Raw genomic sequence first — 16,109 nt, 5'->3', positions numbered from 1 at the left:
CTTCTCCTTAGATGGACCTTCTGAACATAAATTTACGAACTCTGCATTTTTTCCCTCTCATTGGTCTCCATCATTAAAATTCTCCTCTGGCCAAAGTAGATACTTCCTTATCTTTGGCTGTGACATGAATGTCTGTGATGCTTGGCTTCCAGCACTGCTTCCCCGCCCTCTGACTCACTTAAGAACCAGTTCAGCTATTTTTTTGTGGGGGGAGGAAATTTTATTGTATATTCATTGATGGGCACATTGATTTGTCCAAACATTTGCTTGTTAATATATACATTCAATATCCAAAAAATGTTTTAAGTCTATGTGTCAAGCAAAATGGATTTTTCACTTTATTATATATGCATGGTGTAAATTTTATTTATATATAGATACACACATACATACATATATATACATATATAGATACACACATATATACCTACATATACTGTGTAGGTATATATGTGTGTATCTATATATATAGTGTGTGTTGTGTGTGTGCATGTGGTATATATATATATAGTAAATGAATTTCATGTGTTTCACCCAGATATCTTCTCCATTCTATCCTTGTTCCCACTTTCCCTCTGCCTTACAGTTTTCAATTTCTTTTACAATGTCATTCTTTCAATTCACTTCACAAGATCAGTCCTCTCCTTGCTCTGTCCAAGAGCTCACAAACTGTTTGGAGAGGCACACACACACACACACACACATACACACATATTTCACATAATTATTATGAGAGTCATACCACAGGTATGGTCAAGGTACTATGGGAGCACAGAAAAGGAAGTGTGGGACTCAGAGAACAAACAAGCTAATGCTTATCTCTGACTGTCTAAGGCAAATTTTCTGTAGATAATTATGAGGTGTAACGGAGGACAGGGAAAGGAGAAGGAATAAGATGTAGGGGAATAACTTGGCAAAACACACACTAGCATGACAGAAATCTAATATTCAAGGACCTGCTAGTACTTTGCAGAGCTGGAACTAATATGCTTATGAGAGTGACAGAAAAGAGGACAACTAAAGGCCTAATGGAATAACCTAGTGGCTAAAGTCCTTGCCTTGCACATGCCGGGATCCCATATAGGTGCCACTTCATGTCCTGGCTACCCCCACTTTCCATCCAGCTCCCTGCTTGTGGCCTGGGAAAACAGTAGAGGACGGCCCAAAGCCTTGGGACCCTGCACCCATGTGGAAGACCTAGAAGAAGCTCCTGGATTTGTATTGGCTCAGCTCTGACCATTGTGGCCACTTAGGGAGTGAATTGGTGAATGGAAGATCTTCCTCTCTGTCTCTCCTCCTCTCTGTATATCTGACTTTCCAATAAAAATAAATAAATCTTAGAATAAGAGAGAGGACAGCTAACTCAGAATTTTAAGTAGGAGAATATATATACATACATATATATATATACATACATTCATATATATATTTCTTAATGTACTAACTTTAAGGAAATTTAGAATTTGAAAGTAATATTAAATTAACACTGGGAAATATTTAGGATAAGAGTGTAATTATTTGGATGGAAATTAGGAAGTCAAGATTCCGTAATCATGGGCTGAGGTGACAGAATCACTTCCAGTGTGGAGAAGTGATGGATCCTGAGGTTGTAACAACTTCTGTATATACTAAGTGTATCATTATAACATTAGTTGAGATTAGGAATTCAGGAAAATGATTAACTGTTGGAAGAATTTTAATTTGGGGCAACTCAGTGAAGATACTTAGAGAATGAAATTTATCATTAAATATTTGAATATTGCTAGTGTGTTAAACATCTGATTCAGGTATTTATAGTTGGATGTGGTTTTTACAGTTAAGCAGGACTTGATTCAAAGGAAGGAACAAGAAATATAACACCAATAATCCTGATGATCTGCACACTGGGCTCAGGGAGGTTGTATCTATTAGAATGAAGAGCTGAGTATGAGCAGCTGGTGAGCTCTGCACAGAACAAATGATTTTGGAATCTCAACACAATTTTTATAGCAAGGTTGAGTTTAAATGTTTCGCTAGGAAGACAGCAGATAAAAGTTGCTGAGATGTGAAAAAATGTAGGGTCCTGAGTGAATAACACATCCTTCTGTGTGGTTGGAATACAAAGCAAGTAAGTTCATATAGACAACTGTGCACACATGCTGTTTGGTTTGTGGGCGTTGGGGAAGCGCTTCCTTCACACTGACCTGTCAGCACAAGTGTTTGTGGCAATCACTGCCTGGCATAGCCCTAAACTAGCAATGCAGGTCATAAAGTCTGGACAGGAGAACATCACCTCTTTTAGTTGAACAACTAGCACAAATTTGTTTCTGGGTTTATATTGAGTCATTGGTAGAACACTGTATTCTTTTAAAATTGCTTTAAAAATGTTTTAGAATAATGTCTTTACTCTGTTGCTAGCTAAATTTTCAAAGTCTTTTGTATAAAGAGATCACAGAGGGGTCAAAATAGATATTCTCTGAATTTAATTCGGGAATCCATTTCTTGACACTTTTGTTCACAGGACACAGATCCTGGTTTGTAATTGTGAACAGATACCAGTTTGCTTCAGAGAAGACTTTATGAAGCCCAGAAAGACTGGACATTCAGAGTCCATCTCTTTCTGCCCTCTGTCTTCTGTGCCTTCTTATTTATGTCTTGGTTGCTGAAGAAGCATGGCTTCCAGCCAGAGCATGTGATCCTGAAGTCTCCACAGAGCCTGACTGAGGTGGAATTGGTGGTTTTCCAAGTGGAGGGGGCTGACAGAGTAAGAAGGCTCCCAAACTAAAATGTAGTTTATGATGTATTGGTTAGTGAATTAGATTATGTATCTACTCAAGTACATACTCAAATATCAGCAAAGGCTTTTGTCTGTTACTCATAGTTGCATTTGAACGATAAAATGTTAAACTCAATGCAATAAAATTTGGAATACCTTCCACGTACAAGATATTCTGTCACTGAGCCAGCAGAGCTGGTATAAATTTTCCCTTGATTTAATTCAGGTATGCAGGTATCAGATTACTTAGTGTATAGCTACTTGCATTATAAAACACCATATCAAGGAATGAACTTTAACCTACCATCTCCTTTTAATTTGTTTTTTTTGGAAAAAGATTTATTTATTTATTTATTGCAATGTTAGATATACAAAGAGACGTAGAGACAGACAGGAAGATCTTCCATCCACTGATTCCCTTCCCAAGTAGCCGCAAGGGTTTGAGCTGAGCCAATCCAAAGCCAGGAGCCAGGATCTTCTTCTGGGTCTCCCACATGGGTGCAGGGTCCCAAAGCTTTGCGCTGTCCTCAACTGTTTTCCCAGGCCACAAGCAGGGAGCTGTGGGGCCACCAGGACATGAAGTGGCACCTATATGGGATCCTGGCGCGTGCAAGGCAAGGACTTTAGCCACTAAGCTACTGTGCCAGGCTCCATTTCTCTTTAGTTTGGATACTCATTTTTATCTTTGGTACATCTTGCTTTTGTGACCTCATACCTTTATTCAGTCATGGTCCTAAACCCAAAGAAAGTTTTTTTGCTGTCTATGACAAGTCTATGCTAGTTGACTACCTAGATTTTGGTCAAGACTACCAGCTTCTAAAACTAACAAACGCTATTGTAGTTAGAATATATTTTATGATCTCATTTTTATTGTCACTAGAATGTTTAATGTGATAGAACCATCAATGATTTTTTTAATTCATGATATTCCATTGACATATCAGATGACAATAAAAGATCTATTTTTCTCTTGGCATTTATTTCATTTACCGAATATTTAACCTGGTTTATTTTTTGTTTAAAGATTTATTTATTTTTATTGGAAAGTCAGATATACAGAGAGGAGGAGAGACAGGAAGATCTTCCATCCGATGATTCACTCCCCAAGTGACCGCAATGGCCCATGCTGTGCCAATCCAAAGCCAGGAACCAGGAATCTCTTCCGGGTCTCCCACGTGGGTGCAGGGTCCCAAGGCTTTGGGCCGTCCTCGGCTGAATTCCCAGGCCACAAGCATGGAGCTTGATGGGAAGTGGAGCTGCTTGGATTAGAACCGGCGCCCATATGGGATCCCGGCATGTTCAAGGCTAGGACTTTAGCAGCTAGGCCATGCTGCCGGGCCCTAAACTGGTTTATTTTTGTCATTATTCCAGAAATTCCCTATCATTGACTATCTGGAAAAGTAAAAGATTGTTTGAATAAGTAGAAGTGTTACATATGCAGATACTATTTATTTAAAAGATTTTAAATATCTGACACAGGAGAACTATATTTTTATATCCTAAAATTTGTGTAGGTAAACACAACTTTAGCCAAGGCTATAAAGATGAAATTCCGTGAAGAATGCCACTATTTAAATTGTCAACTTTCACAAAGTTTTGTAGGAATTATGACCTTTTATTACTATTTCAGTTGTGTCTACGCTGAAGTGATTTGTTAAAAAATACAATTCAAACTTTGATTCTGATTTGCTTTTAATTTCCTTCTTTTGACAGCAATTTTGTATTGACATTCAGATTTTACCCTCTGAGATTTTTTCACATAAGGAATATGAGTATTTTTTTGAAAAAATTGTGGAAATGCGATCAGTGTACCATTGATTGTGATGATCATTTCAACATTTCTGTCTTTTTAGACACTACGTGAAGCTATGTGGCCCAGAGAGAGATTTGCAAAACCCCTCGTCTGGGAGAGTGTGTTCCTGAATGCAGCTTGCCTTGACGCTTTCACAGGGCACTGACCCTATGGCACAACCACGCCTGTACTTCCAGCGCTTTTCAATGATCGCCAAACATTGAATAGTGATGTTGGCCTTGGATTTACAGGTTTGCTTCCTGATAGCTTGTTTACTTCTTTGTGGCAGAAAAGCTTGCCCTAATCACTCTCCATGGTGGCTAATCTTTTCAAGAGCTTGATTTTACCTTACTTACATAAGCTTTGCAGAGGAATGTTTACAAAGAAATTGGGAAATACAACCAAAAAAAAGGAAAATCTTTCCCAGAAAAAAGATCAAGGCATTCCCACAGCTACGCAGACCAAAACTCCCAGATTTTCTAATACTTTGAAAAGCACCGTAAAGAAGATTGCAAAGTGTTCATCTGCTCGCAACTTATCTACTGAAGAAGACGAGGCTAACAAAGAGTTTTCCCTCTCTCCAACATTCAGTTACAGAGTAGCTATAGCCAATGGTCTGCAGAAGAACATCAGCGTAACCAACGGTGATAATGAGGATCCGCTTCCTGAGCTGTCTTCAATTGAGAGTTCCTATTCAGAGTCATTAAATGAATTAAGGAGTAGTACCGAAAACGAAGTACAGCCAGCACACATCATGCCTGTAAGACGCAACCGGAAGAGCTCCAGCAGTCTGGCGCCCTCTGAGGGCAGCTCTGATGGAGAACGCACTCTACATAGCTTAAAACTAGGAGCTTTACGAAAACTGCGGAAATGGAAGAAGAGTCAAGAGTGTGTCTCCTCAGACTCAGAGTTGAGTACCATGAAGAAATCCTGGGGAATCAGAAGCAAGTCTTTGGACAGAACTGCCCGAAACCCAAAGACAAATACTCTAGAACCAGGATTCAGTTCTTCTGGCTGCATTAGCCAAACCCATGAGGTCATGGAAATGATCTTTAAGGAGCTTCAGGGAATAAGCCAGATTGAAACAGAACTTTCTGAGCTACGAGGCCACGTCAATGCTCTCAAGCACTCAATCGATGAGATCTCCAGTAGTGTGGAGGTTGTACAAAGTGAAATTGAACAACTGCGTACAGGGTTCGTCCAGTCCCGGAGGGAAACCAGAGACATCCATGATTATATTAAACACTTAGGTCATATGGGAAGCAAGGCAAGCCTGAGATTCTTAAATGTGCCTGAAGAAAGATTTGAGTATATTGAAAGTGTGGTGTACCAAATTCTAACAGATAAAATGGGTTTTTCAGATGTACCAAATGCTATTAAAATTGAATTTGCTCAGAGGATCGGGCACCAAAGGGACTGTCCAAATGCAAAGCCTAGGCCCATCCTTGTGTACTTTGAAACCCCTCAGCAGAGAGATTGTGTCTTAAAAAAATCATATAAACTCAAAGGAACAGGCATTGGAATCTCAACAGATATCCTGACTCATGACATTAGAGAAAGAAAGGAGAAAGTAATACCATCTTCACAGACCTATGAGAGCATGGATATAAAGTTGTCTACTCCAGAACCCAAAACCAAGAAGAACAGTTGGCAGTCACCAGAAGACAGTGATGCAGAGCTTGAAAGTGACCTTAACAGAAACAGTTACGCTGTGTTCTCCAAGTCTGACTTGCCATCAAAGGGAAGTAGTTCCAAATCAAGTTCAAAATCTCATGGTTCCAAATCCAAGAATAAAACTGTTAATAGCAGCAGAAGTTCAAATAAATCAGATTATGGTAAAATTCCCTCTCAACTGTCAGAATCAGATAATGTAGAAAAGCAAACCAGAGCCCAATATGCAGATGCAACGCCTCTCTGGCACTCACAGAGTGATTTTTTTACAGCTAAACTTAGTCGCTCTGAGTCTGATTTTTCCAAATTGTGTCAATCTTATTCAGAGGATTTTTCTGAAAATCAGTTTTTCACCAGAACGAATGGAAGCTCCCTTTTGTCTTCTTCAGACAGAGAACTTTGGCAGAGAAAACAGGACAGCATACCTACTTTCTATGACAGCCCTCGGGAACATTTGAATAGGAGTGTTCAGGGTGTCCTGGGGCAGGGAGAAAATGAGAACACAGAAACTGTTGACAGTGGAATGAGTAATGACGTGGTGTGTATGTCTGTGGACCCAACTCATTATAGTGGTTCTCAGCTCTCTTTACATGAGGATCTTTCTCCGTGGAAGGAATGGGATCAAGAAGAGCAAGCAGCTAACTTGGCGTTGGACACATCCACCCAGGAAACCTTTGACTATGACACCAATAGCCTATCAGAACAACAGCTGGATGTTTACAACAAAGACTTGGAAGATTTGGGCAAGTGCCACAGTGACCTTCAAGATGACTCAGAGAGCTATGATTTAACCCAGGATGACAACTCATCTCCATGCCCTGGATTAGATAATGAACCACAAGGCCAATGGGTTGGGAAATATGATGCTTATCAGGAAACTAATTCTAATGAGCTGTACCGAAATCAAAGCCCATTGTCCATGATGTATCAAAGTCAAAGTGAACTGCAGAGTGATGACTCAGGGGATGCCCCACCCAAATCGTGGCATAGTCGGTTGAGCATTGACCTTTCCGATAAAACGTTCAGCTTCCCCAAGTTTGGATCTACATTGCAGAGGGCTAAATCAGCTTTGGAAGTGGTATGGAACAAAAGTACACAGAGTCTCAGTGGTTATGAGGACAGTGGTTCTTCCCTAATGGGGAGATTTCGGACATTATCCCAATCAACTGCAAACGAATCCAGCACAACCCTTGACTCTGATGTCTACACAGAGCCCTATTACTACAAAGCAGAGGATGAGGAGGACTACAGTGAACCAGTGGCTGATAATGAAACAGATTACGTTGAAGTGATGGAACAAGTCCTTGCTAAGCTAGAAAACAGGACTAGTATGACTGAAACAGATGAACACATGCAAGAATACGATCACCCTTCCTATGAAACACCTTATGAAACACCACTGGATGAGGGTTATGACGGACAGACAGATGATGTGGTTAGTGAAGGGGACTTGGAAGCCTTAAGTGAACCATCAGCTGAAGTGGAGATTAAAGAAGATGAAAACCAAAACATCCCTGAACAGCCCGTGGAGGTCACCAAGCCAAAGAGAATCCGCCCCTCTTTCAAAGAAGCAGCTTTAAGAGCCTACAGGAACCAGATGGCAGAGTTGGAAGAGAAGATCCTGGCTGGAGGTACTTCTGCTTAAATGCTACTTTTGAGCTCCTTTTTGTTTTTTCATTTTGATTGAAGCTGTTTTAAAGCATATTCTGTGTTTATTCAGAGGGGAAAGAATTTATTTGCAATGAGTTTGCACATTTATTCTGAGAAAGATTTTATTTCATTCACAAAGCTCTCCCAACAAGTTGGGCTTAATGAGTAAAAGTCAGAATCTATTTCAAATGGGTCATACTATCAGGGGAAACAGGTGCTATGGGAAGGTGGACTCTCAGCTTTCAGCCCTTTCTCTCCCATCAGATGGGCAATTTGGGGTTTGATGTAAGGAAAAGCTGAGGCTTTCCATCCCTATCTAGTCCTCTGGGGGAAACTGAACTTCCTTTATGGTGTAGATGAGGGAGAACAATAGAGCTAAGACCCCCAGCCCATCTTTCAGGAGAATCATTAAAGAGGAAAAGTGAAAAGTTCTCTCAGTTAAGAGTGGAGTAGAAGTGAAACTAGAGGAGTGTATGATCTAAAATTTTACCAGATTGCCTGAGGAAATAGTTTTGGTTCACACCCTTTTGAAAAGTATATAAATGATATGAGTTTGTTAGTTTCTTTTGTCAACCTAACTTCATCTACACTCACCTTAATTGCTTGCATTTATTTTATTTGCATGCCTATCACTTATTTTGAAGATAGTTTATTATGATCTACTTTTCAATGAGTTCTAACCTAATATTAAGTGATAAGTGTTATTTTTAACTAAAATCTTCACATAATATTTCTTCAAGGTATGTATTTATGCAATTGGTACTTGATATGATAAGCTAATATAATATAGTAATTTATGTGACCAGTAGTTGATTATAGCTTCTTTGGATCAAAGTTGTGATCAGAGACTCTTCCAGATTCTCCATTATCCATCTCAATGCATGGATTACTGAACAGTTAGGTATGTTTGTTACTGAAGTGTTTCAAGCTCTAAGAAGATTAAAATAGTAGTTGGAGTTGTCTGCTCTGAAAATCTGTCTAAATGAAAGCTACACAGCCTAAACTAGTTAAAGAACAACATAATGAAGAGGAGCTTGAGTACCTTAACTGATTTTTTATGACTGCATTTTTAAGGTAGTGGTAGGTGTTAAAAATATTTAGATTTGATCCAAAAATGCCAAATATTAAAACATATCAACATAACTTATACTGGAAAAATTTGTGTATATAGCAGATTGATTTTTCAGTTAGAAGTCCTTAGTATTCAAAGTTTGTTGGATTGCAGGCCAGTAGTTTGACATTGTATTTTGATTCGCAGTTGATTCAGAGAGATTTACTTAAAGTCAAGTTAAGACTAAACTGTGGATGTGTGTGAGGGGAGAGGATGATTTAATAGATACAAATTTTAATTCTAATTAGTTAAGATATTATGTTGTACTGTTAGGAAGTATAAATAAGATAAAGCTATATGTTGCAGAAAATTTGATTTTAATATTTAAAAAAGAAACATAAAACATAAAATAAAGGAGATCTAATCTATATGTATCTATAATAGATTATTATTCAGCCTTACAAAGGATATCTGGCCATCTGCCATGACATAAGTAGCACTGCAGGACATTATGAGAAGAAATAAGGCAGATGTAGAAATAAAACTATTTCATAATCTCTCAAATGTGAAATCTTAAACCAACTTCAAATATACAGAGAAAACAAAGCAATGATTACCAGGAATTGGTGAAGGGGTGTAATGGAAGACAATAAAGAGTATAAATTAGCAGAGAAGTAGGATAAACAAATGTAGAAATCTAATGTGTAGCATTAGAACTATAGTTAATAGTTGCACATTCCATATTTTTCTCTGTAAAGGATTTTTCTTTTTGCCGGGGGGCGGGGACAGGGTTGGCAGAGTTGTAGAGACACACACAGAGACAGATACACAGAGAGACAGAGAGTGGGAGAGAAAGTGAGAAAGAGAGAGGCTCCATCAAAAAAGAGGGAGGCAGGGAGGGATGGAGGGATGGAGGGAGATGTTTCTTCCACTGATTTACTCCCCATATGGGCCAGTCTGAAGTCAGGAGTTAGCTTATTCCAGGTCTCCCACATGGTGCAGGGCCCCAAGGACTTGTGCCATTCTCTGCTGCCTTTTCAGGTCATTAATGGGGAGCTGGATTGGAAATGAAGCCACTGAAACACGAACTTGCACCATGCGAGCTGCTAGTGTTGCAGACAGAGGCTTAGCTTGCTACATCACAGTCCCAACCTTTATTTTTCTTATGTAATTAGTTTATACATATTTACAACTAACATACACACAAAGGGTAATTTTGAGATGAGGGTTATTTTGATCTGTTTAATTTCAGTGGTCATTTTATTAAGCACCTCTATCTCATACTATTATGTACTTTATTATATTTTTGTAGATTCATTTATTTTTTATTGGAAAAGCAGATTTACAGAGAGAAGAATGACAGAAAGATCTTCTATCTGCTGATTCACTTCCCAAGGGTCTGAAATGGCTGGAGCTGAGCAGATCTGAAGCCAGGAGCTAGGAGCTTCTTCTGGGTCTCCCACGCAGTTGCAGGATCTGAAGGCTTTGCGCCATCCTACACTGCTTTCCCAGACTACAAGCAAGGAGCTGGATGGGAAGTGGAGCAGCCGAGACATGAACCAGCACCTACATGGGATCCTGGTACTTAGCCACTAGGCCACTATGCTGTGTCCTATCTCATAGTATTACATACTTTTTAGGAGCAGGAACCCAAGCACGAGGGTTAGCTTTCACTGCTTTCCCACACACTAGCAGGGGGCTGCATCAGAAAGAGTAGCTGGGACTTAAACTGATGTTCCTGTGGGATGACAGTTTTGCAGGCCCTGGTGAAACCAATCCACATGCCTGTCCCGGTGGCATTTGTTTTAGGAATTAAGTTAAAAATAACAAGGACAACAAGTTAGAATTCGAAAACTGAGCCCAGCACAATGGTTCAATGGCTAAATCCTCACCCTGAAAACTTTGGGGTCCCATTTGGGTGCTGGTTCATGTCCTGACTGCTTACGGCCTGAAAAAGCAGTAGAGAATGGCCCAAAGCCTTCAGACCCTGCACCCACCTGGAGACCCAGAAGTAGCTCCTATTTCTTAGCTTTGCGTTGGCTCAGCTCCTTCTGAGGCAGCCATTTGGAGAGTGAGCCAGCAGATAGAAGATCTTTCTCTGTGTCTCCTTTTCTGTAAATCTGATCTGCCTTTCCAATTAAAAAAAGAAAAAAATGCCCAAGTACATGTTTCTACAAAGAGGACTGTGGCTTGTAATGATCCTTAAAATAGCATATGTACCAGTCATCCAGTGGTACTTCTCCTTGGAAACACAAGCACACTTAGTTATTTTTACACCACCAACTTGAGAAATCTGCAACAGAGGAAGCAAGCTAGTGTCCTGCAGCTGACATTATCAGGCCCTGCCATAATGAATTCCAAACCCTTCATCTTCTCAGATCTTGGCTTTGTGTCCCCAGGAGCCAACATTGCATGGAATTTGTCAGTATCATCTTCCCTTGTTGAAATCAATGCACATCCCTAAGTTTCTCTCTGTTGCTGAAATGCACCAGATTGACAACCCTAGAGGATGCAGTTGCCTAGATTTTAAAGGCCATCTTCTCCCCTTGGCAGAAACCAGGCAATCTTCCCTATCCTGGGTCACCAATATGCCGCAAAAGGAAGGGCAGCCAAGGGAGGACCTTTTCCAGGCCTCTTCCCTCCCCAGAGTATCCCATCAAGGTGTCATTCGTCATGAAGGGTTTGTGCCCAGTGCCATCTGTTTTGCTGAATGTTGGGCAGAGGCCAACAGATTGTTCTCTCCAGGGCTCCCAGTCATTTGGAGGTGGCAGTGCCTGTCTTCCTGTTGTCCAACCTGGCCATATTGCACCACAGAGCTCTTTTTGTAAAAATCCATGGCTCTTTTTCCTCCAGCTAAATCTGAATTATTTTCTTCAATGCTTGCCTTCAGGTTCTAGTTCCTATATGTGGGTATTTGATGATGCTGATTGTGAGAGCCTTTACTTTAAACAGCATTCTAGGAGGGAAAGAAATCTTGTGAATATGTGCCTGGATATCTGTGAGGTCTAATTTTGCCCTTGTTTTAGGGACCTGCCAAGAAGTACCCTTTCTGTGTCTGAACTGAATCCCACACCATCATGGGAACTCTGATATCTATCCTATCTTCACTTTTGTATCATATATCACCTGCTAATATTGTATACGCTAAACTCGCACACTCCTCTCTGCCATGGCATTGTGTTCCAGCTTAGGGTTGTGTTCACTTCTTACTTTCTCTTCCAGACATATGGAGCAGAAGGGCCTACTTTTCTAATGCTTTCATTTGTGCTATTCCAGAGCATTGATTTATACAGAGGTGGCACTGAGTGATTATGTATTGGACAAGAGCCTAAATCAAAGAGGACAGGACATTGATGAAAAAGTACAGGCTTCAAAATCAAATTCAAACTGTGATGTTTAATTTTATTTCCTGAAAGAACAAATGAGTGGCTAGAGACTCAGCCACTATTAGGCATTTTCCAGGCAGCTACCTGTACTCATTCCTTTACTTTTTAGAAAGTCTTTATGAATTTGATTTTATTATATGCCATTTCTACAGGTGAGGAAGTTGAGAAACTGAAAACTAATCATACAAAGTGGCAGATCACTAAGCTGGCTTTGTTTACACTTGATTTGGAAAATATAATTGTAGTTGAAGAATGGAGTCAGTCACTAGGTTTATTTCACTTCAGGGACTTTCTGGAGAAGCTGGTACCAATATCAAATGTGCCAAGTTTACTGGCACACTGAGGTTTTCATGTAAAATGATTCATTCTCAGTTTTTTCCATTTTGAGTCCTTGATTCATTGTATAAATCACAATTTGGAGAGCAAGATAAATTCTATCTAACAAAAACTGCTTGAGGAATGATATATATGAAGTCTGAGTACGATTTACCTGAATTCACACCCAATGTCAGTTTCAAGTAACCTTCCTAGATAGCAGAGTAAAATTATTTTTCTGGAGGCTGGCACAATGGCTCAACTGCCTAATCCTCCACTTTCATACGCTGGCATTCCATATAGACACCGGTTTGTGTCCCAGCTAGTTTATTTCTCATCCACTTCCTCCCCTTGTGGCCTGGTAAAGCAGTAGAGGATGACCTAAACCTTTGGGACCCTGCACCCATGTGGGAGACCTGGAAGAAGCTCCTCGCTTTGGATCGGCTCAGCTCTGGCCATGGTGGCCACTTGGGAAGTAAACCAGTAGATGGAAGATTTTGTTTTTCTGTCTCTCCTTTTATAATCAGACATTTCCAATAACAATGAATAAATCTTAAAAAGAATATTTTTCTGAAAGATAATGTGATGTTAATTAACATAATTACTGATTTACAAAAAAGTATCAAGGTACAACTTGTATTCTATTGGCTATAGAATTTTGTCAGGATATTATGATTCAGAATAGGATATGAAATTCAATGTGTAACAATGTCTTGAAGCTTTTGCAGTATGTTGTCATTCCTGTTTTTCTTGTTAAGATTTATTTATTATTTCAAAGTTGAAAGTCAGCATTGCTTAGAGACTGATGGAAATGCAACCCTGTTATATGTCATTGGACAAATGAAATGGCATGGATAGGGGTGAATTTCCAGGATGGAGAATTATGGAGTAAAGAGATTTACTATGGTTTAGGAGAGTTAGGAACTCATGAACCCTTCATACATTTCAGCATTTTCTTTTTTTTCTTTTTTTCAGCATTTTATTTTCACACCACATGTTGTAGTTCTCAATTTATATTTGGGTCCCTTGGTTGTTTTATGTAGGTCCTTTTGTTGTTTTATGGTTTATCTCTGTCCATGGACTAGATTGGAAAGTCAACAAGTGATTCTGTGTTTTTACTGCTTTTGAGGTGCCAGAACATGGCTTGGTCTCTGGCACAAAGCAACTACTCAAAAAGTATTCTTCAAATACATACTTGCATTCAGGCCTTCTCCAATTGTGGGGATCTTGCTGTCCCAAATTCGTCGAGAAGTGTTTTTTAAACTTTAGAAAGCTTTTGTGCCTCACCTGGCCACAAGAAGGACTCAGCATTGTTATCATAGTCCCTGGGCTTTAACGCAGCCCATCTTCAAAATGCATTTCCGTGACCAACCATTGTGTAGCAAATACACTGACTGACACAGCAATGTTTAATTTCTTCTTTTTAGATCGGAAGGGGTAGAATCAATCCAAGGAAATGTAGAAATGGCTTTATTAAAACCAAATAAAGAATCATTTAGCAGCTCTCCGGAGTGGCAGCTGATTGTACTTTGTGAAAAGGTACATATTAAAAAAGTAATTTTTTTTTTTTGGCTTGGAACACCAAATATTAATTTAAAAATTCAGAAATCACTCCGTCAAAAATCTGAGATTTTGTTATTGAAATCAATGTACAAGATCAACAAATAAATCCACAACATTCCATATTTTATCTATCTTTGCAAGTTTGAGAGGCTATTTTTTAAGTTATTTATTTATTTTTACTGCAAAGTCAGATATACAAAGAGGAGGAGAGATAGAGAGGAAGATCTTCCATCCGATCATTCACTCCCCAAGTGACCGCAACGGCCGGTGCTACACTGATTCAAAGCCAGGAACCAGGAGACTACTTCTGGGTCTTCCACGCAGGTGCAGGGACCCAAGGCTTTGGGCCGTTCTCCACTGCTTCCCCAGATCACAAGCAGGGAGCTGGATGGGAAGTTGAGCTCCTGGAATTAGAACCGATGCCCATACAGGATCCTGGCACGTCCAAGGTGAGGACTTTAGCTGCTAGGCCATGGCGCCAGGCCTGAGAGGCTATTTTTAAATTATTTTAAATCTCCTTTCAAAAGACATAGTAGTGCTGGCAATGGAGACAATCAATTTGCAAAAGTGTTCCATTAAAATAAACTGCCTAGGGCCTGGTACAGTGGCCTGGTTAAAGTCATGGCCTTGAATACACCAGGATCTCATATGGGAACCAGTTCTAATCTCAGTAACCCTACTTCCCATCCAGCTCCCTGCTTGTGGCCTGGGAGAGCAGTGGAGGATGGCCCAAAGCCTTGGGACCCTGCACCCATGTGGGAGACCCGAAGGAAATTCCTGGCTCCTGGCTTCGGATGGGTGCATTTCCCGCCATTACGGCCACTTGTGGAATCAGCGGACAGAAGATCTTCCTCTCTGTCTCTCCTCCTCTCTGTATATCTGCCTTTCCAAATAATAATAATAATAATAATAATAATAATAATAATAATAATAATGAAATAGGCTGCTTGAAATGCACTGCTTAGCAACAACCTTTTGGCTTGGTATGGTTTACGTCTTAAAATAGAATTGCTATCAAGCAATTATCTTTTTAAGTATTTTTATTTGGCAGACAATACTTGGGTAACTTTGAGTACTATGGGTTATTTTATACATTGTAAAAAGATTCCTCATGCTGAATAATGTGTGACACCTCACTGATACATTTTTTTTCTGGATAAGAGTTTTTGGAAATCAGTTCTTCTAATAGTTCAAAATAGTATATTTTTATTAATTGTGCTCATCATACAGTATAGTCCTCCACTCTAACAAACTTGTTAATTTTTAATCAACCTCCTTTTCCCTCCTCCTCTCGTTGGCTTCTGATAATTATTTTTCCAATCTCTGGTTCTGCAAAATTGGTTGTCTTGATTTCCATATGTAAGTGACGTCATGTAGTATCTATATTTCTGTGTTGGGCTCTTTCAGTTCCGTGTATGTTGTCAAAAAAAGAGAGGGTGGGAAGGAGAGAAGCTATCCTCAACCTTCGGTCTATGGGTTAACTTGCTCAAAGTCTGCAGCAGCCAGAACTGGTGCAGGCTGAAGCCTGGAGACTGGAATTCAGTCCAGGTCTTCCAAATAAGTGGCAGAAACCCACTGCTGCTTGCAACAGTTACATGATCAGGAAGCTGGAATGAAGAGTCAGACTCAAAATTAGAGTATGTACTCCAACATGGGATGTGGACACCCCAAGCAGTGTCTCTGCTTGGTGTACTCTGATACAGGCTGGGACTAAGCCAATCCGAAGCCAGGAGCTGAATTCTGCGTCTCTCACATGGGTGCAGGGTCCTGAGGCTTCGGACCATCCTCTTGGTTTTCTAAGCCATAAGCAGGGACACAGATGCAGCCAGGACACACATGGGCACCCATATGGGATCCTGAGTCTCACAAGGGGAGGATTAGCCAATCACAATATCTCAAACAATGAGTCACTGGAGTCATACATCT

The 16,109-nt window shown here is 39.9% G+C and overlaps 1 protein-coding gene across 2 annotated transcripts in view; it reads left to right on the top strand.

Moving 5' to 3' along the window:
- UNC13C (unc-13 homolog C) overlaps nucleotides 1-16,109 on the top strand; it is a 577,988-nt gene that overhangs the window by 29,485 nt on the left and 532,394 nt on the right. Inside the window, exon 2 of one of the 2 annotated variants that reach the window (XM_004578069.4) lies at nucleotides 4,609-7,849. In XM_004578069.4, the coding sequence (XP_004578126.2) occupies nucleotides 4,861-7,849 (2,989 nt within the window). In that variant the 5' untranslated portion in view covers nucleotides 4,609-4,860. Of the gene's footprint in view, nucleotides 1-4,608; nucleotides 7,850-16,109 lie in introns of those variants that run through there. The other variant, XM_036495361.2, reaches the window with a different exon arrangement.

The sequence above is a fragment of the Ochotona princeps genome, chromosome 6 (genome assembly GCF_030435755.1).
Source record: "Ochotona princeps isolate mOchPri1 chromosome 6, mOchPri1.hap1, whole genome shotgun sequence".
Lineage (NCBI taxonomy): Eukaryota > Metazoa > Chordata > Mammalia > Lagomorpha > Ochotonidae > Ochotona > Ochotona princeps.
The sequence above is the reverse complement of the archived record's forward strand: the minus strand, read 5'-3'. Positions and strand labels throughout refer to the sequence as shown.